The sequence below is a fragment of the Trachypithecus francoisi genome, unplaced genomic scaffold (assembly GCF_009764315.1).
Source record: "Trachypithecus francoisi isolate TF-2019V2 unplaced genomic scaffold, Tfra_2.0 Lachesis_group13, whole genome shotgun sequence".
NCBI lineage: Eukaryota > Metazoa > Chordata > Mammalia > Primates > Cercopithecidae > Trachypithecus > Trachypithecus francoisi.
The window spans coordinates 130,948,796-130,971,834 of record NW_022681458.1 but is presented as its reverse complement, the minus strand read 5'-3'; the positions used below and the strand labels follow the sequence as shown (position 1 = coordinate 130,971,834).

The 23,039-nt window shown below is 51.6% G+C and overlaps 1 protein-coding gene across 2 annotated transcripts; it reads left to right on the top strand.

Moving 5' to 3' along the window:
- The first annotated feature begins 5,172 nt into the window (after window positions 1–5,172).
- On the top strand, window positions 5,173–14,851 carry AMER3 (APC membrane recruitment protein 3). 2 transcript variants are annotated; one of them, XM_033231954.1, is made up of 2 exons: window positions 5,173–5,411; window positions 11,718–14,851. In XM_033231954.1, the coding sequence occupies exon 2, from the start codon at window positions 11,737–11,739 to the stop codon at window positions 14,320–14,322; it is 2,586 nt and encodes an 861-aa protein (XP_033087845.1). In that variant the 5' UTR covers window positions 5,173–5,411; window positions 11,718–11,736; the 3' UTR covers window positions 14,323–14,851. The 2 variants fall into 2 exon arrangements, with proteins under 2 accessions (XP_033087845.1, XP_033087846.1); XM_033231955.1 differs by lacking the exon at window positions 5,173–5,411 and adding an exon at window positions 5,426–6,103.
- The last annotated feature ends 8,188 nt before the right edge of the window (window positions 14,852–23,039 follow it).

Below are 23,039 nucleotides of genomic sequence, written 5' to 3'. Positions count from 1 at the left end.
ACCTCCTAGCCATCAGGAATTTTTCAGCTCCATTATAGTCTTATGGGACTAATTCTGTCATTGACCAAAATGCCATTATATAGCACATGATTCTGTGTATGTGTGTTTGTGTGTGTGTGTGTGTGTGTGTGTATTGTATGTGTGTTTTTAGGTTTTTTTATATCAACCATGTTGGTTTATAAAAACTTAGAAAAAAATCACAAGGCCACTCATAATTCCACCACCCGAATACAATCTTTTAAATATTTTAGTATATATTTTCAAGTCATTTTGTTAAATATATTTATTTTACAGAATTAAAACCAGATTATATGTATTTCTTCTATGCTGCCATTTATTTAGAAACATTTCATGAGTATCATTTCATTTCCCAGGTTAAAAAATATGGTGTCCAACATATTTTCAATGACTGCATAATTCCCCACTATATGGATATAACCAAAATTTATTTAACCATTACCAGTTTGGGGGCCAGAAAACTATACTCTGTGTTAGACTGCATTATAAGTAATGCCATTATAAGCATCCTCAAGGTTTTTGTATGTCTAATGGTTTCCCAGCCTCTTAGCCACCTTATTTTTCTCCATAACTAGCCAACCATCTTGTTTATAACCAACTTACTATACATTTATTTTATTTATGCCTATCTCAATCAAAATCTAAGCCCCTTGAAGGCAGAGCTTTTCATCTGATTTATTCCTAATGCCAAGTACAGTGCCTCAGATGTCATAGTCACCAAATAAATACTTGTTGGATGTGGATGGATGCTTGAATGGATGGATGGATAAACAGAGGGATGACATGAGAGAAATACGGAATATGATAAAATCCTGGAAAAATGGGTCAACAGAGTCAAATGCTTTAATAGAGGGATTAGGGAGAGGCAGGAGTTTGTGTGATTCTCTTGGTGCCAGAAAACTGTTCGTGCTTGTGGATGCCAAGTGTGGGTGGGGTTGGGAATCCACGCTTGTCGGCCAGGGGCTCTTTCAGGCCCCTCCACCTCCCCCTTGTTGAAGTAGACCACCCCCAGGTTCAACCAGTTTCAGACTCTATCATTTTGCTAACCCAGGCCTTTTTTTTCTTTCTTTCTTTTTTCTTTTTTAAGACGGAGTTTTGCTCTTGTTGACCAGGCTGGAGTGTAATGGCGCAATCTCGGCTTGCTGCAACCTCCACCTCCCAGGTTCAAGCAATTCTCCTGTCTCAGCCTCCTGAGTAGCTGGAATTACAGGCTCATGCCACCACACCCGGGTAGTTTGTGTATTTTTAGTAAAGACGGGGTTTCATCACATTGGTCAGGCTGGACTCTAACTCCTGACCTCAGGTGATCCACCTGCCTCAGCCTCCCAAAGTGCTGGCATTACAGGCGTGAGGCACCTCACCTGGCCCCCAAGCACTTTCATAGGTTAAATGAGATTGTGCCAAATAAACTGTATTTCATTATCTTTTTCCCAGTGTTTAAGGCCGTGGTTGTTAAAAGGGGTGATAAAAACAAGAAATATAACTAAGCCAGAGAGCCTCAACATAAAATTTTAAAATAAAAGGGTTTGGGCTGGGCGTGGTGGCTCAAGCCTGTAATTCCAGCACTTTGGGAGGCCGAGATGGGCAGATCACGAGGTCAGGAGATTAAGACCATCCTGGCTAATATGGTGAAACCCCGTCTCTACTAAAAAATACAAAAAATTAGCTGGGCGAGGTGGCGGGCGCTTGTAGTCCCAGCTACTCGGGAGGCCGAGGCAGGAGAATGGCGTAAACCCGGGAGGCAGTGCTTGCAGTGAGCTGAGATAGCGCCACTGTACTCCAGCCTGGGTGACAGAGCGAGACTCCGTCTCAAAAAATAATAATAATAAAATAAAATAAAATAAATAAATAAAAGGGTTTGAATGCTTACAAAAATAGGGACAAAGCTACAGTAATCAAAACAGTATGGTACAAAGACAGACAAACAGACAGATAAAATAGGATAGAGAGCCCAGAAACAAACCCTCAGGTATTTAGTCAAATGATTTTCAACAAGGATGCCAAATCCATTCAATGGAGAAAGGACAGTCTTCACAACAAATTATGATGGGAAATCTCAACAAATTATGATGGGAAAACTGAATAGTCACATCAAAAAATGAAATTGGACTCTTACCTTATGCCATATACAAAAATTAACTAAAAATTGATCGAAGAGCTAAAAGTATAAAGCTTTTAGAAGAAAACCTAGAAAATCTTTGTGACATTGGATTTTGCAATGATTTCTTTGATATGGCACCAAAAGTTCAAGAAATAATACAAAAAATAGATAACCTGGACTTTATCAAAATTAATGAAAGCCACTCATCAAGAGTGACAAGGCAATCCACAGAATGAAAGAAAATATTTGCAAATCATCTATTGGGTAGGGGATTAACATCCAGGACATATAAACAACTAGAACTCAACAATAAAGACAAACAATCTAATTAAAAATGGAGAAAGGACTTGAATAGATAATTCTCCAAAGAATATATATAAATGGCCAATACGCATATGAAAAGATGCTCAGTATAATTAATCATTAGGAAAATATAAATCAAAACCACAATGATATACTACTTCACAGTCATCCTAATAGATGACTACTATTTATAAACGAACAAAAACACTCAGAAAATAACATGTTGGCAAGGATATGGAAACATGCTCTGCATTCCTGGTGGGATGTAAAATTGTACACAGTGGAGAACAGTATGATAGTTCCTCAAAAAATTAAACATAGAAACCAATGACTCCAACACGGCAGTTACATGGTTTATATTCCAAAGAATGAAAAGCAGGAACCTAAACAGATATTTGTACATTGCTGTTTATAATAGCATTATTTACAATAGCCAAAGGTGGAGCAACCCAAAGGGTCCATTGACAGATGAATGGATAAACAAAATGTGGTCTCCACACACAATGGAATAATATCCACTCTTAAAAAGGAAGGATATTCTGACACATGCTACAACATGGATGTACACTGAAAACATTATGCTAAGTGAAATAAGCCACAAAAAGACAGACACTGTATGATTCCACTTCTGTGAGGTACCTAGAGTGGTCAAAATCAGAGAAAACTAGAATAGTGGTTCCCAGCAGCTAGGGGGAGAGGAGAATGAGGAGTTTTAGTGCTTAATGGGCACAGAATTTCTGTTGGGGTCAGGAATGTGTTTTAGCAATAGACTGTGGTGATGCTTGCACAACAATGTGAGTGTAAATGTCACTGAACTGTACACTTAAAAAGGGGTAAATGGTAAATTTCATATTATGTATATTTTACCACAATAAAGAAAAAGAAACCAGCCGGGCGTGGTGGCTCAAACCTGTAATCCCAGCACTTTGGGAGGCCGAGGAGGGTGGATCACCTGATGTTGGGAGTTTGAGGCCAGCCTGACCAACAAGGAGAAACCCCATCTCTACTAAAAATACAAAATTAGCCGGGCGTGGTGGTGCATGCTACTCATGAGGCTGAGGCAGGAGAATCACTTGAACCCGGGAGGCAGAGGTTGCAGTGAGCCAAGATCACACCATTGAACTCCAGCCTGGCAAGAAGAACGAAACTCCGTCTCAAAAAATAAAATAAAAAATTTCTTTAAAAAAGAAAAACCAACTGTTCACTGTTTAGAAAATACGAAAGAAAGAAAAGGTTTTAAATATTGAAAATTTTAAAAGAAAAAGAAACGGCTCAAAGCAGTAGGTCTGATGATACCCCACAAATGCAGCTGACCTGACTGGCACAGTGGACGGCCAGTTCATTTGTGCCCATAGAGAACTCTTTGGCCTGCCAAGAAAGCAAGGGGTGGTGTGGCCAGAAGGTCTGAGACCCTGGGGACAATCAAGTGATCAGGAAGCTAGTTCCAGGAAAGAAAAGGTTTACAGCCACTACTCAAAAACACAGATAAGAAATCTAAGTCAATGTATTATAAAAATAAAATGTAAGTTCACATTAGAATATTTAAGAAAAAGCATTCAGTGGTATCTGAACTGGGTAGCCTAGTGTAAAAGATTTTTCCAGGGGTCCTTGGGGAAGACCTGATCCTATATCTTGGAGAAATAAAAAATTTATAATATATATTTTCATGTTACCCAAAAGTTAGGGGTGTTTGAAAACTCTCTGAAATGACAAATCAGAAGAGTTGGAACAGTTTGCACTGGCCGACCGATGACCGTGTAAGCATTGAATATGAGCAACTATCACTCACTGGAAGAAGCTGAATCTGTAATTATCCTCAAAATTACATGATTTTGGCCGGGCACGGTGGCTCACGCCTGTCATCCCAGCACTTTGGGAGGCCAAGGCAGGTGGATCATGAGGTCAAGAGTTCGAGACCAGCCTGGCCAAGATGGTGAAATCCCATCTCTACTGGGGGAAAAAAAAAAAAATTAGCCGGGCGTGGTGGTGTACGCCTGTAGTTCCAGCTACTTGGGAGGCTGAAGCAGGAGAATCACTTGAACCCAGGAGGCAGAGGTTGTGGTGAGCCGAGATTGTGCCATTGCACCCCTGCCTGGATGACAAGCGCGAAACTCCATCTAAAAAAAACCAAAACATGATTTTATAAGAAACATAAAAAGATCCTTAAATGCAAAAGGGGAGAGCGTCATAAGGGAGGCTAATGCTTACTAATTTTAACAAGAGGAGGACTGTGGGATCTGAGGGAGTCCTACCCCTGACTTTGGGTGTACGTGGCAAGGAGGCAGAAACCGCCTTGTGTCCTACTTAAGAGAAAGACAGGGAACTCCCACAGCCAGGATCTGCCAAAAAAAGGTCAGGACTACCAACAACATGGGCGAGGGGGCCTCTGGGGTCACGTTGTTAGTCGCCCCGTAGAAAGAGGGCTCGAATCTAAAAAAAGCAAGAAGGTAGGTCACCCAAGGGTGGGGAAGGTCCTGGCTGGAGGATGAAGGGGCCTCTTGCCTCTGGGGCGAGACGATGTCAAGGTGAATGACAAACCAAACCAATCCAAAGCCAGGGGACTCTGTGTCCTGGGTTCTCGGACAAGGTGACTGGGAGGGAGCCCACCAAGCTCAGGGAAAGGTCTGGCCTCCGTCATCCACCTGCCCTCTGCCCTCCCTTCCACCTCAGCCTCAGTGTGGACCCGGGACTCCTGCGTCCTCTCTTCCTGCTCCGCCTGGGCGCACCACGGCCGAGAACCTCCCGCTGGCATCAGCCCCTCCCCAGCACCGGCTGTGCGCTCCCGCCCCGCCCCCCGCACACACCCCCGCCCCACACTCCCGGCGCTGCTGCCTGAGCCTTCCTGGAGTTACTTAATCCACCCCAGCCCCAGGCACTGAACCGCGCGTGCAGACTTCTCGTCCTCAGTTCTGCGGAGAGAGGGTCCCCACAGCATTTCTGCTCCTCCCCCAAGACTGCGGCAGGGCACAGCACCAGCAGACCCCACACAGTGAGTACCTGTAGGGCAAGTGCCTCTTTCGTTCTCATTAATAATAGAGTCAGGTCCCTTCTCCACGGGAAGACCCTGCCTTGCAGCCCCAGCCTGGCCTGCCCCTTCTTGCAGGCCCGCTCCGAATCCTGGGTAGGACTCGTGACGAGGCACAGGGTGGCCAAGCCTTTCCGCCAGCGTTGGGGCCGGCTGGGCTGGCGCCCTAGGCTGAGGGGGAGGGGCTCCCACACCTGTGTGCTCCCGGGAGCTGGGAGAGCGGCGGGGGCGCCCTGCGCACGGGGGCGAGGGGAGACGACTGCGCCTGAGGGAGGCACAGCCGCAGCCAGGTGGGAGGCAGAGACATCGAGAAACAGAGACCCGGCGATACGCACAGACAAAGCCGGCCCGATCGCGGCCCGAGCGGCGGAGCACGGAGGCTGCAGCCTGGCGGAGCAGCCCCCACCACCCCTGCGCGCCAGCGCCGACGCCCTCCCTGGCCCGCCCCTCCCGCCGGCCTCCGGCGGCTTAACCCTAGCCTGCCCGACCCCGCGGGGCCGCTGGAGCTGCGGTGGGTGGGTGCGGGCGCCGGGCCTCCCCCTCCAGGCCTAGGCGCGCGGCGCCGGGAGCTGACCGTGGTGCTGAGCGCGGCTCGCGCTCCACGCGGTGCCCGACCCTGTCGCGGCCGCGCCCTGCTGCACCGCCGGCCCCCAGTGGTAAGTCGCCAAGGCCCCGAGAGGCTGCGTCGGTCCTGCCCCGCGGATGTGGACCCTGGGGGGAGGGCGAGGATTGGGGAATTTGGTGCGTTCTCTGGCGCGATGGACGGGCTGAGTGCAGGAAGCAGGGTCGACACCCTCCACCCGGTGGTGCCCGGCGCAGTCAGGAGCCTGGGGGCGGTGACCCTTTTAGGTCTGGGCTAGGGAAACGAAGAGACCCTCCGCCCTCGGATGCAGGAGCTGGGGAGAGCCACTATGGCCGTGAGGCCCATCTCCTTGCCCCTGGGCAGTCCAGAGTCGCCCTCCGAGGACGTGGGCCAGGACCTTCCCTCCCCAGAGGGCCCTTTGTCTCCCCAACGTGGGGGTTGGGTGGCTTGGTGGTGCTCTCACAGCAGATTCTATTTCTGCTTTATTCTCCATTCCCACCCCCAACCCCCCCTCCCCAGAGCACGGTCGCTTTCCCTCCCCACAGTGGCCCTTACTCCAGCCCTCCCATGACAAGGCAGACTACTACTGAGAACGCTATTGCCCCATAGCTCTGCCACCAGCCCAGTTTCCAGAGGTTCCTGGGCCTGCGCTTTTTTATCACCATACACTCCTTTGTATCACACTGCTGCGACTTTCCTACATACTGGGGAAGGCATAGAAAATACCAAAACTATTAGCCAAACGTTTTATGTCTCAAGGCGTTTCTGTGGCATGTGTATTCCTCCAGGGTTTTTATTTTGCTCCATGAAATCAAACACCCAGATACTTTCATGTTAAGAAAGGAAAGAAAGGCACAGAATTACCTTCTCAAAGTAAAAAGGAAAAGCTGGGCAGCTAAGCCTGAGTTCATCATGTAGAAAAGCAACCAGTATAATAACTTCGTTTGCCCAATTTGCAATAAATTCATGTCTGTGTGTGCCATGTAAAGCACTGTGATGGGAGGTACACAGACACAGGAGTCTCTGCCACCACCTTCTCTCCCCTAAACCCTGCTTGGGCTCCTAACTCGCCTCCGTATCTCCACTGTCCATTTTCACCTGCATCTTTGAAAGTGAGAATTGGCCCCTGTCACTTGCCCTGGAAGGCTGGCTCACCGTGGCTTGCAGATAAAAGCACGGCCCTCACTGAGAACTCAGATCAGGTGTGGTGTGCGCAGCCCATCTCCAGGCCTCATCCCTCTGGCTTGCTGCTCTGGCCACTTGAGCCGCTCTGGCCACTGGAGCTGCTTTCAGATCCTTAAATATTCTCCTTCTCTTGCGCCTTGGGGTTTTTCTGAAGGGTGTTCTGTCTGCCTGGAATATGCGTCCAGTGTCTTTTGCCTAGCTGTCCTCTTCTGTCTTTTAGGGTTTGGTTTAAATATCACATCCCTGTAACAGAATTACTTAAGTAAATACATTGTGTGGTCTCTGTTCCCACGGAACTTGCAAGTTCATCTTAGAGATGAAAGACTCAGCCCAGAGCCCTGGTGTCTTAGAAAACGATGCACATAGGCCGGGAGTGGTGGCTCACACCTGTAATCCCAGCACTTTGGGAGGCCGGGAGTGGTGGCTTACACCTGTAATCCTAGCACTTTGGGAGGCCGAGGTGGGAGGATCATGAAGTCAGGAGATCAAGACCATCCTGGTCAACATGATGAAACCCCGTCTCTACTAAAATTAAAAAAAAATTAGATGGGCGTGGTGGTATGCTCCTGTAGTCCCAGCTATTCAGGAGGCTGAAGCAGGGGAATCGCTTGAACCCAGAAGGCGGAGGTTGCAGTGAGCTGAGATCATGTCACTGCACTCCAACCTGGAGACAGAGCAAGACTCCATCTCAAAATAAACGAATAGGAATAAGTAATAAAAAAGAATATGATGCGCATAATAAAAAAAATTAGCTGGGTGTGGTGGCACACGCCTGTAGTCCCTACGACTCGGGAGGCTGAGGCAGGAGAATCACTTGAACCCAGGAGGCGGAGGTTGTAGTGAGCCGAGATCCGCCACTGCACTCCAGACTGGGCGACAGAGCAAGACTCTGTCTCAAAGAAAAAAAAGAAAGAAAGAAAGAAAAAGACAAACAAACTAAAAGAAAATGATTCACATAAACTGTATCACAGAATTAAAATCTCAGAGTCTGCATCCTGTTTAGGGAACTTAGGTGTAAATATTTGACTAAGATGTCTCAAATATAAAATAGTGCATTTAATTAAGTAATAGCTCACCGCCTGCTATAGCTGGAGTCCTGGAACTTAAAAGAATTTTCAAGCTCGTTGGGGAGTGAGACCAAGCACCAGAATGAATAGTTGGTGGTTGCTGCGCCCCGCAGACAAGAAGGCACCCAGAGGGTAGGGACAGGTCTGAGCCCTCCTTGGGGGAAGGATATGGCACTTGTGGGAGTGGACCTGTCATGTTTCTTGCTGGGGTTCCACTGACGGGTCTTTAGCCACAGGGTTACAAAACAGTGTGCATTTTTGCAACTGAGAACCTGGGCACATTTGGCCTCTGCCTTCAGGCAGTGACAAGGCCAGCATCTGGCTGTCCACATAAATCCCACTCTGCCCCAGAGAACTGTCACAGGAGTTGACTTCTCAGCCTGCCTCCAGCCAAGCAGTGGGCCCTCCAACTACCCAGGGAGTTCCCACTCCCATCATAGGTCACACATTTCCAAAGAGACAGATTCCGATAAAATATTTTAATATGGATTTGGACTGGACCGAACACAGACTAGAGTTCATGGGATGCTCCAGTATTGCTGCACCTCTGGTTCATCATTCTGTGTCCTGTGTTATTGTCCTGTCTCTATGCAAAGTGCTCAATCAACTCAGAAGATGGGCTTGGCATTGTTAGTGTCACTGAGTCCGGCCATCTATAGCAATGACAGCTATTTTAAAGGATCATTTTTCAAGTTCAGAGTGGAGTGAAATTTCCAACTGTTCATGATTTTAAATCACTTGACTGTTATGAGAACTGAGAAACTGGTAGTTTTATTTATAGACATCTACATCAAATAAAACATTTTTGTTCTTGCAGTTGCAAAATTCTGCACACAGTGAAATAATCCTTGCTGTGCCTGGCTGAAGTTATTTCCAATAGAATGTCAATCAAGATTTTTTCCAAAACATAGAAAAGAATAAGGGAAATAGAGATCTCATCATGAATATTTCCAAAATTTCCTGCCATGGGAATTATTATTACCTTCAATTATAATTTTTCTAAATTTGTGTGAGCTACCCTTCTTGCTTTTAATCTTCACTTTCATTGTGTTTTACAGTATTTTTCATGAAAACACATTTATTATTCTACTTTTAGATTTCCCACAAAAGAGTCTGAGCTGTTGGTTTATAGGCTGTCAGGTTCAGCATCAGATAGACCTGAGTTCAGATCCCAATTCTGTCACTTAACACCTGTGTGACATGGGTCAGTTCATTGACTTCTCTGAATCTGAATTTATCCTTTGTAAAATGGGGGTTACAATCGTTTGCCCCTCATACGGTAATGGGCCAAGCTGTCCATCTGGTTAGGTGGGTGGAACCAAGACTCCAGCCAGGGTCATCTGAGCCACAGTTTGGAGAGTAAGCCCTGCGCTGTGTGCGGCAAAGCCCGGCAGAGCTGGGGAGGCCTTATCACGGCTGCAAAGGATTGTGCCGAGCGGAAAGTCTGCAGGTGCAGGGTGGGTAAGGCTTAGGCATGCACCATCTGGCATGAGGCCGAAAAGCCAGTGTGGCTGCTCAGGGCACTCTCCCTCTGCCCAGGGTGCCACCAGCAACAGCTGAACTGCAGCCAGAGCCCAGCCCAGGTTCTGTGGCTCTCCTGGCATGGTGCCTGCTTCTTCTCATCCTCCAGCCAAAAGTCTGAGGTGCTCCTCCGAGGGGAGGAGGCACTTCCCTCAGGTGGGAGCGGGTGGAGGCTGATCGGCTTGACCCTGCCAGCCCCTGCAGTGCCAGCTCTTCCACCCCTTCCCATCTTCTTGGCCTCAACGTGCCCACTGGGGTATGAGGCAGCCCCTCGCCCTCTGGGTCCTCATGAAGAAGCATTTCAGGGTCTCTGGCAGGTAGCTGCAAGGCTTGCTTGGGGTGGGGTAAGAAAGACACACAGGCTGATGGAGCCCCAGGTCATGTTCATGCCTGCTGCAAGCTTCCTCACAGCCAGGAACTGGGGGATCAGTGCAGGGCTGCCTCTGGGTAGTCCTTATGGAGGGGCGAAGGAGCCAGCCACAGTTTCTCCCTGGCCAGGACTGACTGTCAGGCCACTCATTACCAAGACAGGTGGAGACCCTGGCAGACAGGGGTGTTTTGGGTGAAAGGAGCAGGCTGAGTCCAGGGCCATGAGGACGTGGTGAGGGGAACAGAGGGGAGGGGCTCAGTCTGCCCTCCCTTCCTGGGTACTGAAGGTCTCCACAACACACCCCAAGGCAGCATGTTTGAAACTAAACCCTAGCTCTTCTTTCACCTTGGCTCAGCTCCCTCCTCCTCCCCTCATTGCCCTCCTCCTGCTGTCCCGTGCTGTCCCTGCCTGCTTCTCTCTCCCTGCTGTCGCTGAACCCTGGCGTTCTTCCCGTTGGAAGACCCTACTACATTACCCCTACAGCCTCCATCTGCCTTGCTCCCCATCCTCAGGCCTCTGGCAAGTACTCTTTGCTCATAACTCATTTTTTCTGTCCTCCACTCAGAGGTCAGATGCATGGCCCTAGACTGCCAACTTCATTAAAGTCCCTGCTTCCACCCACCCCTCGGAAGATGGCTGTAGCTCCCCACTGATTTCGGGGTAAGGCCGGTTGCCCTAGCTGGGCCGGGACAGTCAGTTGGCAAGCACTGCTGCCACCTGTCCACCTCCATGCCCAGGGCGGATCCCAAGACCTTTTCCCATTGAACTCAGACCGGGCATCAGAAACCTTCTCTGGATGGCACTGCAGGCGTCAGTATGCCTCAGTGATGTGTGCATAAAAGGTGGTGGCTGCCTACCCTTGCAGCCCTGCCTGCCCACCCTGTGTCCCATGCTCACCTCCCACCACGATGCTCTGGTTCCTCTCTGTCCATACTCTGCATGCACCGTGAGGTGCTGGGCTGTGTCTTGCCTGATGGCCTCTGTAGATGGAGTCTTGCCCACCCCGCCCCCATAGGCACACAATCCTGGAGTTTGCAGTATGCACGCCCCCACAGCCCCAGCCGAGGGCCAGCTGCCTTCAGCCCAGAAGGCAGGCAGGCGTGGGTGTCCCTTTAGTTGCCTGATGAAGGAGGCAACTGCTCTAATTGGATCGTCCACCCGTCTACTCAGAAGGGCCGTGACACACACTCCTAAGGACAGGCTGCAGGTACAATAGGAGCTGTGTGTAGAATGCCGGGCACTCTGCACAGAACATGGGAGTCTGAATGGGCCAAATGAGCTAAAAGGGGGATTGGGAGAGTCAAACACTCATGGGTGCAGCAATCACCAGGCCCCAGGCAGCTCTCATTTTGGCTCCTACTGTGTGCCATTGTCTACAAATGCAGGAGCAGTGAGTGGGCGTGGCGGGGCCGCTGCTATCTTGCTCCCCCGCCTGCAAGGAGGCCCCTACAGAGAGCCAGCTGTGTGAGAGGGGTAGGCAGGGTTTTCCAGAGCCCAGGGTCCTCCCGTCTATGATATTGAGTGCCTCCTGCTTTCCTCCACAGCCGCCGGGGCACTGGCAGCATGGAGCTGAAGAGAGGAAAGACCTTCATCAAGTCCAGCCTGCAGGTTTCCCATGAGAAACCCCCAGACCCAGCAGCCGTGGCTCCAGCCAGGGAGGGGGCAGGCCCCTGGTCAGTCCTGCCAGGAGGGCAGCAGAGGCCCCACAGTGAGAAGGGCCCCCAAGCCAGCCCTAGTACCCAAGAATACGACAGATGCCCCAACAGAGGGGCACAGCCGGACCCCAAAGGGGTACCCGCAGGCCTCTGTGGAGCCACCTTCAAACCCGTGCGAAAGAGCAAGACTCACGACAGCGTGTCTGGAGCAGGCAGGGCCACGGCTGCCACAGGGCAGTTGGTGGGCAGTGCAAGCTTCCCGGGCTCCCCGGGCAGCCGGCGCATGATCGACTACCGCCACTTTGTGCCCCAGATGCCCTTCGTGCCGGCTGTGGCCAAGAGCATCCCCAGGAAGAGGATTTCCCTGAAAAGGCCCAAGAAGTGCTTTCGGAACCTATTCCACATTCGCAGAAACAAGACTGAGGACTTGGCCTCGCTGGCAGCTGAGGGGAAAAGTCTGCCCTCCCCAGGGGACCCATCAGACCCTGGGGGCCGGCAAAGCAAAGCCTTCCTCCCCCCGGGTGAGGGGCTGGGGCTGGACAGCCTGTGCCAGGACCTGTCGGACAGCGAGCTCCTAGCTGATGCATCCTTTGGTCTATGCAGGGCCCTGTGTGAGGACGTGGCCTCGCTCCAGAGCTTTGACTCGCTCACGGGTTGTGGGGAGGTCTTTGCAGATGAGAGCTCGGTGCCATCCCTGGAGCTGAATGAGGGCCCGGAGAGCCCAACCCAGGCAGCTGAGGGCCTGGAGAGCAAGGTTCTCAGGGGCCCCCTCCAAGGCAGTGTGGAGCAGCTGGCCTCGCCCGCCCAGAATGAAGCCTCCGACTTCACCAGATTCTGGGACAGTGTGAATCGCTCAGTGCGGCAGCAGCAGCGTGCCCTGCTAGGCCCGTGGCTTTCGGGCCCCCAGGGCACAGACAGGGACCAATCTCGGCTGGACACAGCTGGGCTCGCTGAGCTGCCCCTCTGTCCCTGCAGGGACCCTCGCAGCGGCTCCAAAGCCAGCTCCATCGACACAGGCACCCCCAAGAGCGAGCAGCCCGAATCCGTGTCCACGAGTGACGAGGGCTACTATGATTCCTTCTCGCCAGGACTTGAGGAGGACAAGAAGGAAGCTGAGAGCCCGGGCACTCCCGCCGCCACCTTCCCACGGGACAGCTACAGTGGGGACGCCCTCTATGAGCTCTTCCATGATCCCAGCGAGGGTCCTGTTGGCCCCAGCCCAGATGATGACCTGTGCGTGTCTGAGAGTCTGTCAGGACCGGCCCTGGGGACGCCACTGTCCATGTGCAGCTTCCGAGTGGGGGCCGAGGAGAACTTGGCCCCAGCACCAGGCCCTGACCTGCTCAGCCAGGGCTTCCTACAGAGCTCCTGGAAGGGCAAGGAGTGCCTGCTGAAGTTGTGTGACACTGAGCTCGCCATCACCATGGGCATCGTCAGCTGGCTGCGCCGAGGCCCCACGCCCCGTGCCCCACCCACCCCTGGGCAGCCTGCAGCTCCATCTGGTCCCCAGGGAGCCCCAAGGGCACCCACAGAGAAGTTGGGGGGCAGGGAGAGCCTGGCCTCAGATGCAGGCGGGGCAACGGTTTGCTCAGCACCCAGCAGGCAGGAGCTGTGGGCACACACGGGCAGCACAGACCTGCTTACCAGAGAGAGCAAGGCCCTCGGGGTGGCCACACAGGGGACTGGCACACTGTCCAGGGATGACTCTCGAGAGGAAGGGACACAAGACCACTCTGAAGGCTTGTTTTCCTCTGTGGCGTCTGCAGCCACTTCGACAACAGATACTTCCAGTGAAAACAAGGCCCCAATCCCTTCTGCCTGGCCCTGCTCCCAGAAGGAGCCTGGGCCACCAGGGGTCCTGGGGTGTTTCCGAGGTCCCTGGAGGCCAGGTCACGGGGGTGGCACTCTAGATGCAGAGCCCATACTGGCAGGCTGTGTGGCCCGTGCGGCAGCCCTGAAGATCAGCTCAAACGACCAGCCCCCGGCCGCATGGCCTCCAAGGCAAGACGTGGGCAGTGGGCTCTTTGGGCAGCGCCGGGCCAGGGGCCCCGACATTCTGGAGCAGAAACAGTCCAGCAGTTCCCCCAGCATGACCACTGTCCATGGCGTACCCTACTCGGCCAGCACACAGGACCAGAGGTGTCGAGATCATGTCCAGGACCTGAGCTGGCTCAGAGTGGAGCCCCCCGGGCTGGGTGTCCAGGCCTGGGCCTCTGTGGAGGACAAGCCCCTGCAGCTCAGCACAGCGGCTGTGGAGCAGGTGGCATACAGCAGAAAGCTGGACTCTGAGCCCCCATCAGCCCCTGCGGCCCAGTGGAGTCCCCAGGGCCACCATCCAGAAAGCCTGGGCCTCACTTTGAACCGCCAGCGGGAAGGGGGGGTCTCTGCAAGTGCCCCAGAATGCCGCTGCAGCCTCTTGGCCCGTGAGGCCCTCCTCTGTGGCCAGCCAGAAGTGGGGGCCTCCAGACCAGCCGTGGCGGAGCCTCATCTGTAGGACAGGCTCACACACACCAGGAGCTGCATGTGTCTTCATGACCACTTTCAGGAGAGCCTAGGACTCAAGTCTCTATCTTTTGTCCCTGATGTGGGGACTGTGTTGGGGGGAGGGGGTGGCAGGACTCAGGCATGCAGAGGGCAGCATGTTCAAGTGGAGGCATCCTTGCCTGAACCACCAGCTCAGGCAGCCCACCGCCCCCACCACCAAAGAGAGCACGAAGCTGCGGCCACTTAGCTGCTCCTCGTGCAGGGGCTGGAGAGAGGGGCTGGGGCTTGAAACTGATGGGAAGAAAGAGCTGCACCTTGTACATGGGAAGCAGAGAGCCAGTGACTCTGCCCAGGGATTGTGTGGGAATCCCGAAAGACACAGTCCCAAATGCCATGGTCCCAAGTGTTGAGAATCCAAAATATTAAAATTACTCTAAAATCCAAAAATCACAATCCCAAAATATCTAACCCTGAAAATATAATTCTGGGAAATTTTTTAAAAGATATTTACAGGCCGGGCGCGGTGGCTCAAGCCTGTAATCCCAGCACTTTGGGAGGCCGAGGCGGGTGGATCACGAGGTCAGGAGATCAAGACCATCCTGGCTAACACGGTGAAACCCCATCTCTACTAAAAAAATACAAAAATCTAGCCGGGCGAGGTGGTGGGCGCCTGTAGTCCCAGCTACTCGGGAGGTTGAGGCAGGAGAATAGCGGGAACTTGGGGGCCGGAGCTTGCAGTGAGCTGAGATCTGGCCACTGCACTCCAGCCTGGGTGACAGAGCGAGACTCCGTCTCAAAAAAAGAAAAAAAAAAAAAGATATTTACATTTTAAAAGGATTTGAGAAACAGAAAACAGAACACATCATCAGCCACTTTACACAATAAAATAGGCAATAAGACATATTTTTGCAAGCATAAACACTCAGGTATACTAATGACAGTTACACAGGTGTGAGTTGTTAGCAGACAAACTATATTCATAAACAGGTCAAAATGGGAAATGCATACATGCACATCACTATGCTTGGTAACTGCGTGCACCCGGCTTCATATCTGCAGTCACGTCATGACCAGCAACCCATCTTTCGATGAAGTCATTCTACGATGCGTCACCACCACACACGCAGTTGCCCAAAGAGCGGAGATGGCAAGAACTTTCATCTCTCACAAACGCAGATGTACAAAAATTACATCTCTTCATTCATGGAGGAAGTTTTGATGTTTTTATACACACGCACAACACTTACACACACAGTCAACCTGGGATGCCGGCAGGGTGGCTCAGGCCAAAAGCCTCAGGACCCGGAAGGCCACGGGTGTACGTCCCAGAGTCCAAAGGCCAGCGAGCCTGGAGCTCTGCTGTCAAGGCAGTGGAAGAAAAGGCTGTCCCGGCTCTGAGAGAGACCAGTTCGCCTTCTGTATTTGTTCCCTCTGGGCCTCAGCAGATCGAACGCTGCCCACCAACATTGAGGGTGGATCTTCCCCACCTAGGCCCCTCAGACTCACACACTCATCTCTGGAAACACCTCACAGACACGCCCAAAATAATGATCTCACAGGTCTCTAGGTCTCCCTTAACCCAGTCAAGTCCACACCCAAAAGAAGTCCACAGGTCCACCCCTTGTCAACCTGGCATCCGTCTGCATCCCCTTCAACCATTCTCAGTCTCCAAATAAGACCCTAAGCAAGGTCGTAGCTCCACCCAACATGATGCCACTATCCCGGGATTGTGATTTTCAAGACTTTAGATGTCAGGGATTTGAAACTTTAGAGATTTGTGTCTTTCGATATTTCAATGTTGGGGACCAGTGTTTGGGATTGTATCTTTCAGAATAATGATCCACACTTGTGTGAAGACTGTGAGGCTCAGGATGGGAGACAGATGGGGGAGCCGACCTTAGGAGGGCCCACTGAACCAGCCTCAGTCTGGCCCCAGTCTGGCCTACTTGCTGCCCCAGGACGGGTGGCTACAACATGCTGAGGGCCTGAAGGGCACCTCCTCAGGAACACTGTATTACCCTGTTTTGTGTTGCTATAAAGGATAACTGTGACCAGGTCATTTATGAAGTAAAGAAGTTTATTTGGCTTGTGATTCTGCAGGCTGTACAGGCATGGCACCAGCATCTGCTGCTTTTTTTTGTTTTGTTTTTCTTTCTTTTTTTTTTGAGACAGGGTCTCACTCTGTTGCCCAGGTGGGAGTGGGAGTGCGATGGCACGGCCTTGGCTCACTGCAGCCTCTACCTCCTGGGCTCAAGCAATCCTCCCATCTCAGCCTCCCAAGTAGCTGGGACTACAGGTGTGCGCCACCATGCCCGGCTGATTTTTCTATTTTTTTGTAGAGACGGGTTTTCACCATGTTGCCCAGGCTGGTCTCAAATTCCTCAGCTAAAATGATCCATGCGTCTTAGCCTCCCAAATTGCTGGATTACAGGCGTGAGCCAGCCAGCATCATGCATCCCTGTGCAGCCCTGCCAGGGCTGGCTGGACCCTCCCACCGTTGTTGATGGGCAGTGCTGGATTATTTGTCACGAGTCATCCCCTACAAACAATGATTTCCCTCTGCTTGCACTCTCTAACTAGAGCCATGGATGGCCAAATGCTCTTTGGGAAGAAGCCAGTGGATTCTCCTCGGCTCTGCCTGCAAGTAACAAAGGCTTTTGACTCCACCCCCTCCACGCTGTCAGATTGCCATTCCCCTTCAGGAAAACTTCGAATGGGGCCGTGGATCTCACTCCCCAAAATGTCACAACACACATGCAGCACCCCAACATTCAGAACCATGAAGGGCGAAGGTGGCTGATGTCTGTAGGAGGGACAGGTGTCCGCCCTGGCCCAGTGTCAGGCCAGCAGGTGCAGGCACAGATGGGCCATCCACATTCTCGAGGATTAGCTTCTACCTCAACCAGCACATCTCAGCAAGATGCCAGGATGGGGCTCCACAGGCAGCCGCGAAATGGGTTTCTGGAGGAAGGAACAGCACAAGAAAAGGGGTCAGTCAGGTCTCAGGCAAACTGCTAGGGAAATCCCATCTCATGCAGGGCTCCCACCAAGAGGAGCGTGCGTTGTGCTGCCCTGGCTCAAGAAGAAGGCAGCACAGGATCTGCAGCTGAGGGTGGCCCTCCCACCAGGGGACAGTGATCCGTGCCTCTCCTGACTGCCTGACGCTTGGTCTCTGGTGGCCCTCTCTCACAGGGCTCCCTGAGGCCTGCAGTGAACAGGGCACAGGCTGCACATCACAGGTTCCAAAGTGTGCAGCGAGGCTTCTGACCAGGCCCATCCAGACCTGGACCCCGGTGGAGCCACATCTGAGCCCTCCTCCCAAGACTCATACACAGGACCACAGCAGCATCACCGAGCCGAGCTGGGGGCCCAGATCTGTTTACCTCATCCTTGCATCAACCTCAATGCAGTTGTCGGCCCCATTTTTCAGACCTGGACACGGAGGCACAGGGTGCTGGTGTAACTTGCCCACAGTTAGTGTGTGAGGTGATGGGTTTTGTCCCCTCCCAGCTCCAAAGGCCCTGCTCTTCCTCAGGCTCCAGAACCTCTCACTGAGCTCCTGCAGGGAAGTCCCCACTCAGAGCCCTCAGCCCTTCCTGCTTTCAGGCTCCAGATGTCAGAGCACCGTTGGGTACCAGCCACAAGTGCCCTTCTGGCAGGCTGAGCCCCCAGCGGGAGGCTGCCCTGACTCAACCCCAGCCCGGGCCTTTGTGCTGCCCCTGAGGGAGTGGCCGCTCCGTAAATCCTTGTTGAAAGAATGAAGTGTCAAAAGGCTGTGTGTGCTTTTCTGATTTCTTGTTGACCATGAGCCTTGTGTCTGGAGGGTGACTCTGACCTCCACTTGGGGGCACTATAGACCACCCCAGAACCCTAGATTCCAATTCAGCATCTGGGGCTGGGGTTCCAGGAGTGGCCTGCTAGGCACCCTGCTGGAAGATGGAGGGGGCGGTGTGAGCTCCCTCAGGGTGATGTCTCTCTCTCTCTCTCTCTGCACCCCGCCGTCAGCCTGTCTTTCCCTGCAGACCTCAGGGTGACCCACTGTGGATAAAGAAGAGAACTTCAGGCCGGGCGCGGTGGCTCACGCCTGTAATTCCAGCACTTTGGGAGGCCGAGGCAGGCGGATCATGAGGTCCGGAGATTGAGACCATCCTGGCTAACACGGTGAAACCCTGTCTCTACTAAAAAAATACAAAAAAATTAGCTGGGCATGGTGGCGGCCCCTGTAGTCCCAGCTACTCAGGAGGCTGAGGCAGGACAATGACGTGAACCCGGGAAGCGGAGCTTGCAGTGAGCCGAGATTGCAACACTGCACTACAGCCTGGGTGACAGAGCGAAACTCGGTCTCAAAAAAAAAAAAAAAAGAAGGGAACTTCAAGTCCAGCTCCTGGGACACGTGCGTAGCCCAATGCTGGGGCAGAAGAGGCTGGCTGGGCATGTACAGACCTCCCTGGTCTTTTCCCTCTCGTCCACACATGGCTGTAGAGGTGACCGCAGATTTCCCCACGTAAAATAAAATCCTGAAGTCGGTCCAGTTGTCCTAAGCTCACAGCTGTCCCACAGAGCCTGAGCGGCTCACCCAGGGTCCCAGAGTCCCACAGGTTGTGGAAAAGGGGTTTGCCCAGGGGCTGTGCACTGGAGCTTCCAACCACCATATTGTGCTGGGAAGCTGGGAACACTGGGTAGGGCCAGGAGGAAGAGAGGGAGGAGGACAGGGAGGATGGGCAGGAAGCGCTGGAAAGGAGAAGTGGCGAAGGCCAGCGCAGGTCAGGAGAGACTGCAGACTACATCCCAGGATGCTTCATGTCTTTCCTGGTTTCCTATTTTATTTTCTGGAATGGGAATAAACACACGGGCTACAAAACTCAGAAGGCACAGCAGGGAAACAGTGGAAGTGGACTCGCCATCCTTCCTCCCTCAGCTCTCTGTTGTTACAAAATTAATCCACTCTGACAAAAGACAAAATTGCAACAAATTTCATTACAGATCTAACTGGCTTTTATTTGTAATTCGTGAATGTGGTAGCCTCCATTCTACAAAACAGAATGAGAGCTGCTCCAGGAGATGGCAGAACACTGGGTTCTGTAAGGTGGGGGCAAAGAAACACTAACAGGAGAGAAGCTGATCAGTTAACAGCAGGCTCCTTCAGGTGACTGCTTTGTAAGGGCTGAAGCAGAGAGGCTTGCTTATCACACAGACTCCGGAAGACAGGAATCTCTCATTTCTAGGAAAAACTGGTCTGTTTTGGAATCTCTCTGCTTACTTAAAGTTTCAGTTTGGTGATGTGGCATTTAGCATGAGTGACTGCATTGGGGTTTGGTCTGGTCTGTTGGGACGTGGGGCAGGAGCTAAGTCCAGAGCCAGGGCCATCTGGGATTGTGGTTTCACAACCCTGACCACACCCAATCCAAACAGCCCCAGTGCACAGCCCCTTCCCTCCTCTACTCCAGCCCTGGTGAGAGACGTCAGACTCTTACTATTCCCTTGACATACATACTGTTAACAGAGAAACCATATTCTGCCAAATATCTTAAAGAGGCTTATCCTGAGTCAATATGAGTGACCACAGGCCCAGGAAAACACAAACCCAAGAAGTCTGGAGTCAGTGGGCCCGGAGCAGTCGGATTGCAATTTGGTTTTACGCATTTTAGGGAGGCAGTGGTTACAGGCAAAACATAAATCATACTTGCCTGAAAAATCTACTTAAAATAATGAAACATGAAAAAAGGGGGAAAAAAGATATAAATCAATCAGGGAAGTATACATTGGTCCAGCCCAAAAAGGTGGGATGTCTTGAAGTGGGAGGGAGGGCTTACGGGTTACGGGCGGCTTTAGAGATTCTTTAATTTGCTATTGGTGAAAGGAGTCAGGCTCTGTGTACAACTTTGAGTCATCGGTAAGGAAAGTTTTCAGTTCAGGTAAGAATGCTATCTATGTAGCAAGATTGCTGGCCTGCAGGCTGACTTAACCCTGGCCTTGCATGGCCTTAGGTCTTGCTTATAATATGGCATCTTATTGTCCCAAAGAGTCTGTTTTGGCTGGTGCGGTGGTTCACACCTGTAATTCTAGCATTTTGTGAGGCCGAGGCAGGAAGATTGCTTGAGTCCAGGAGTTTGAGACCAGCCTGGACAACATGGCGAAACTCCATCTCTACAAAAAATGCAAAAATTAGCCGAGCATGGTGGCTCTCACCTGTGGTCCCAGCTACTTGGGAGGCTGAGGTGGGAGGATCACTTGAGCCCAAGAGGTTGAGGCTGCAATGAGCCATGATCATGCCACTGCACTCCAGCCTAGGGGACAGAGTGAGACCCTGTCTCAAAAAAAAAAAGCCTCTTCTGTCAGTTTTATGGTTTCTATTTCAACATTAATGCTGGTCAGCTGTACCTAAACTCCAAAAGAGAGGGCGTATGAAGAGGTGTGGCTGACCTCCCTTCTCATCAAGGCTGATAATTTAGATTTTATGGGTTTTCTGGGGTCCCCTTGGCCAAGTGGGATTCTGTTCAGTCGGTGGGGGGCTTAGGATTTTATTTTTAGTTTACAATACACACCGTAAACTTTAATGAATTTTTACTCCCCAGCTCAGCAGGCACCGCAGTGGGCAGCTCCCTCCTCCCTACCCGCCCCCCCACCGCCCCGCCCTTCTGCACAGCTGCTCTCCTGGAGGGAGGAGTTAATTTAAACGCTCCCCTGTTGATGGACATTTAAGTTACTTCCCATTTGCTGTTAAAACAGTGCTGCACTCACTCCTTCATTCCCAGAAGTGTTCACCATTAAAGTCCTCTTCCAGATTGTTAAAATGAAACCGACTTGTCAAAGAAAAGATGCATATTTTTAATGAAGAGCGCCTCTTGTCTCCACCTCCACCCACTGCCCACTGTCTTGGGGCCCTGGCGTGGATGCCTGGACCCCAGGTCTATACGAACATCACACACCCTGCCTTTGGGAGGGGAGATATTGTTTTTTATTATTACATGTAAAGAACTTGGAAGTGGCCATTCTCACCCTTCAACAAGAAAAAGCTGGACACACCAGCTTTTTTTCTTGACCCATCTGAAAAATGAAGTCACAGGGCAAACACCCTTCCAGAAACCTGGAGAGACAGACCATCCAGAGAAGTTCAACAACCAAGGCCTATGGTTGGGAGCAAAAGTCTCCAGATACCCAAAGCCGGTAGAAACCCTGAAATTACAGGCCGGGCGCGGTGGCTCAAGCCTGTAATCCCAGCACTTTGGGAGGCCGAGACGGTCGGATCACGAGGTCAGGAGATCGAGACCATCCTGGCTAACACGGTGAAACCCTGTCTCTACTAAAAAATACAAAAAACTAGCAGGGCGAGGTGGCGGGCGCCTGTAGTGCCAGCTACTCGTGAGGCTGAGGCAGGAGAATGGCGGGAACCCGGGAGGCAGAGCTTGCCTTGAGCTGAGATCCGGCCACTGCACTCCAGCCTGGGCGACAGAGTGAGACTCCGTCTCAAAAAAAAAAAAAAAAGAAACATTGAAATTACAATATTGACACATTGTTGCAGGCTGAAGAAGCTGGGGGATGGGCAGTAAAAAGGGTCCAGTGTCAGAGGCTTTTCCTCCAGGGACTCCTTCACATTTTCAGAGTGAGGATCAGACAAAGACCCTTCCTTCCACCCCTACCCCTGCAAGGGGAGGTGGGGGAAGAGGGTCTTTCCTTTTTTTTTTTTTGAGACGGAGTCTCGCTCTGTCGCCCAGGCTGGAGGGCAGTGGCCGGATCTCAGCTCACTACAAGCTCCGCCTCCGGGGTTCACGCCATTCTCCTGCCTCAGCCTCCCGAGTAGCTGGGACTACAGGCGCCTGCCACCTCGCCCGGCTAGTTTTTTGTATTTTTCAGTAGAGATGGTGTTTCGAACCTGTTAGCCAAGATGGTCTCGATCTCCTGACCTCGTGATCCGCCTGCCTTGGCCTCCCAAAGTGCTGGGATTACAGGCGTGCGCCACTGCGTCCTGTGGAAGAGGGTCCTCTTGAAGCCCTCCAAACTTCTCCTTAACAAAGCCTTCCCTGAGGGCTATTCTGAAACCTTTTCAAGCTAAAGGAAGGGGTTCTGCCCCCTCCAGTCCTCTCTAGCCTTCAGGTCTCAACCAAGGGAAAATAAGCAAAGCGACAGTCAACAAGGGAGAGGGTTTCAGGAAAGCAGGCGGGAAACACTGGCCAGGGAAGGGACCAGGGCACTGAAGGATCAGCCCCACCCTGAGACTGAGGCACCGAAACTAAAAGAATGAGGCCTGATTGAAGGTTAGAAGACAAGGGAACACCCCTCTCCCCACTTGCCAGCACATGGTGCCACCACACTAACAAGGCTCCAGGAATAACAGTGGGTTACAGCTAACAGAGCGAAGAGACAAACTTTCTGACGACCAGAATCAAAGGAAGCCACAGAGAAGAAAGAAGAGGAAAATAGCCCCTAGAGTGATTTGAAACGGCTGGTGGCCTAAAGCTATGACAAATATTACAACAGCCCAACTCCTGGCCAAATTAATAAACCCTGATATTGAAAGCCTATTGACCTCAGTACCTATGGCCTGATATGTACAACATGTCTGGCTTTAGACAAAAAAAATTACAAAGCCTGTTAAAAGCAAGAAAAACCAAAGCCTAAAGAGACAGAGAAACCATCAGAAGCTGATTCACATATGACACAAATGTTGGAATTATTAGATGGAATATAAAATAGCTATCATTAATATGGTACAAGCTTTAATGGAAA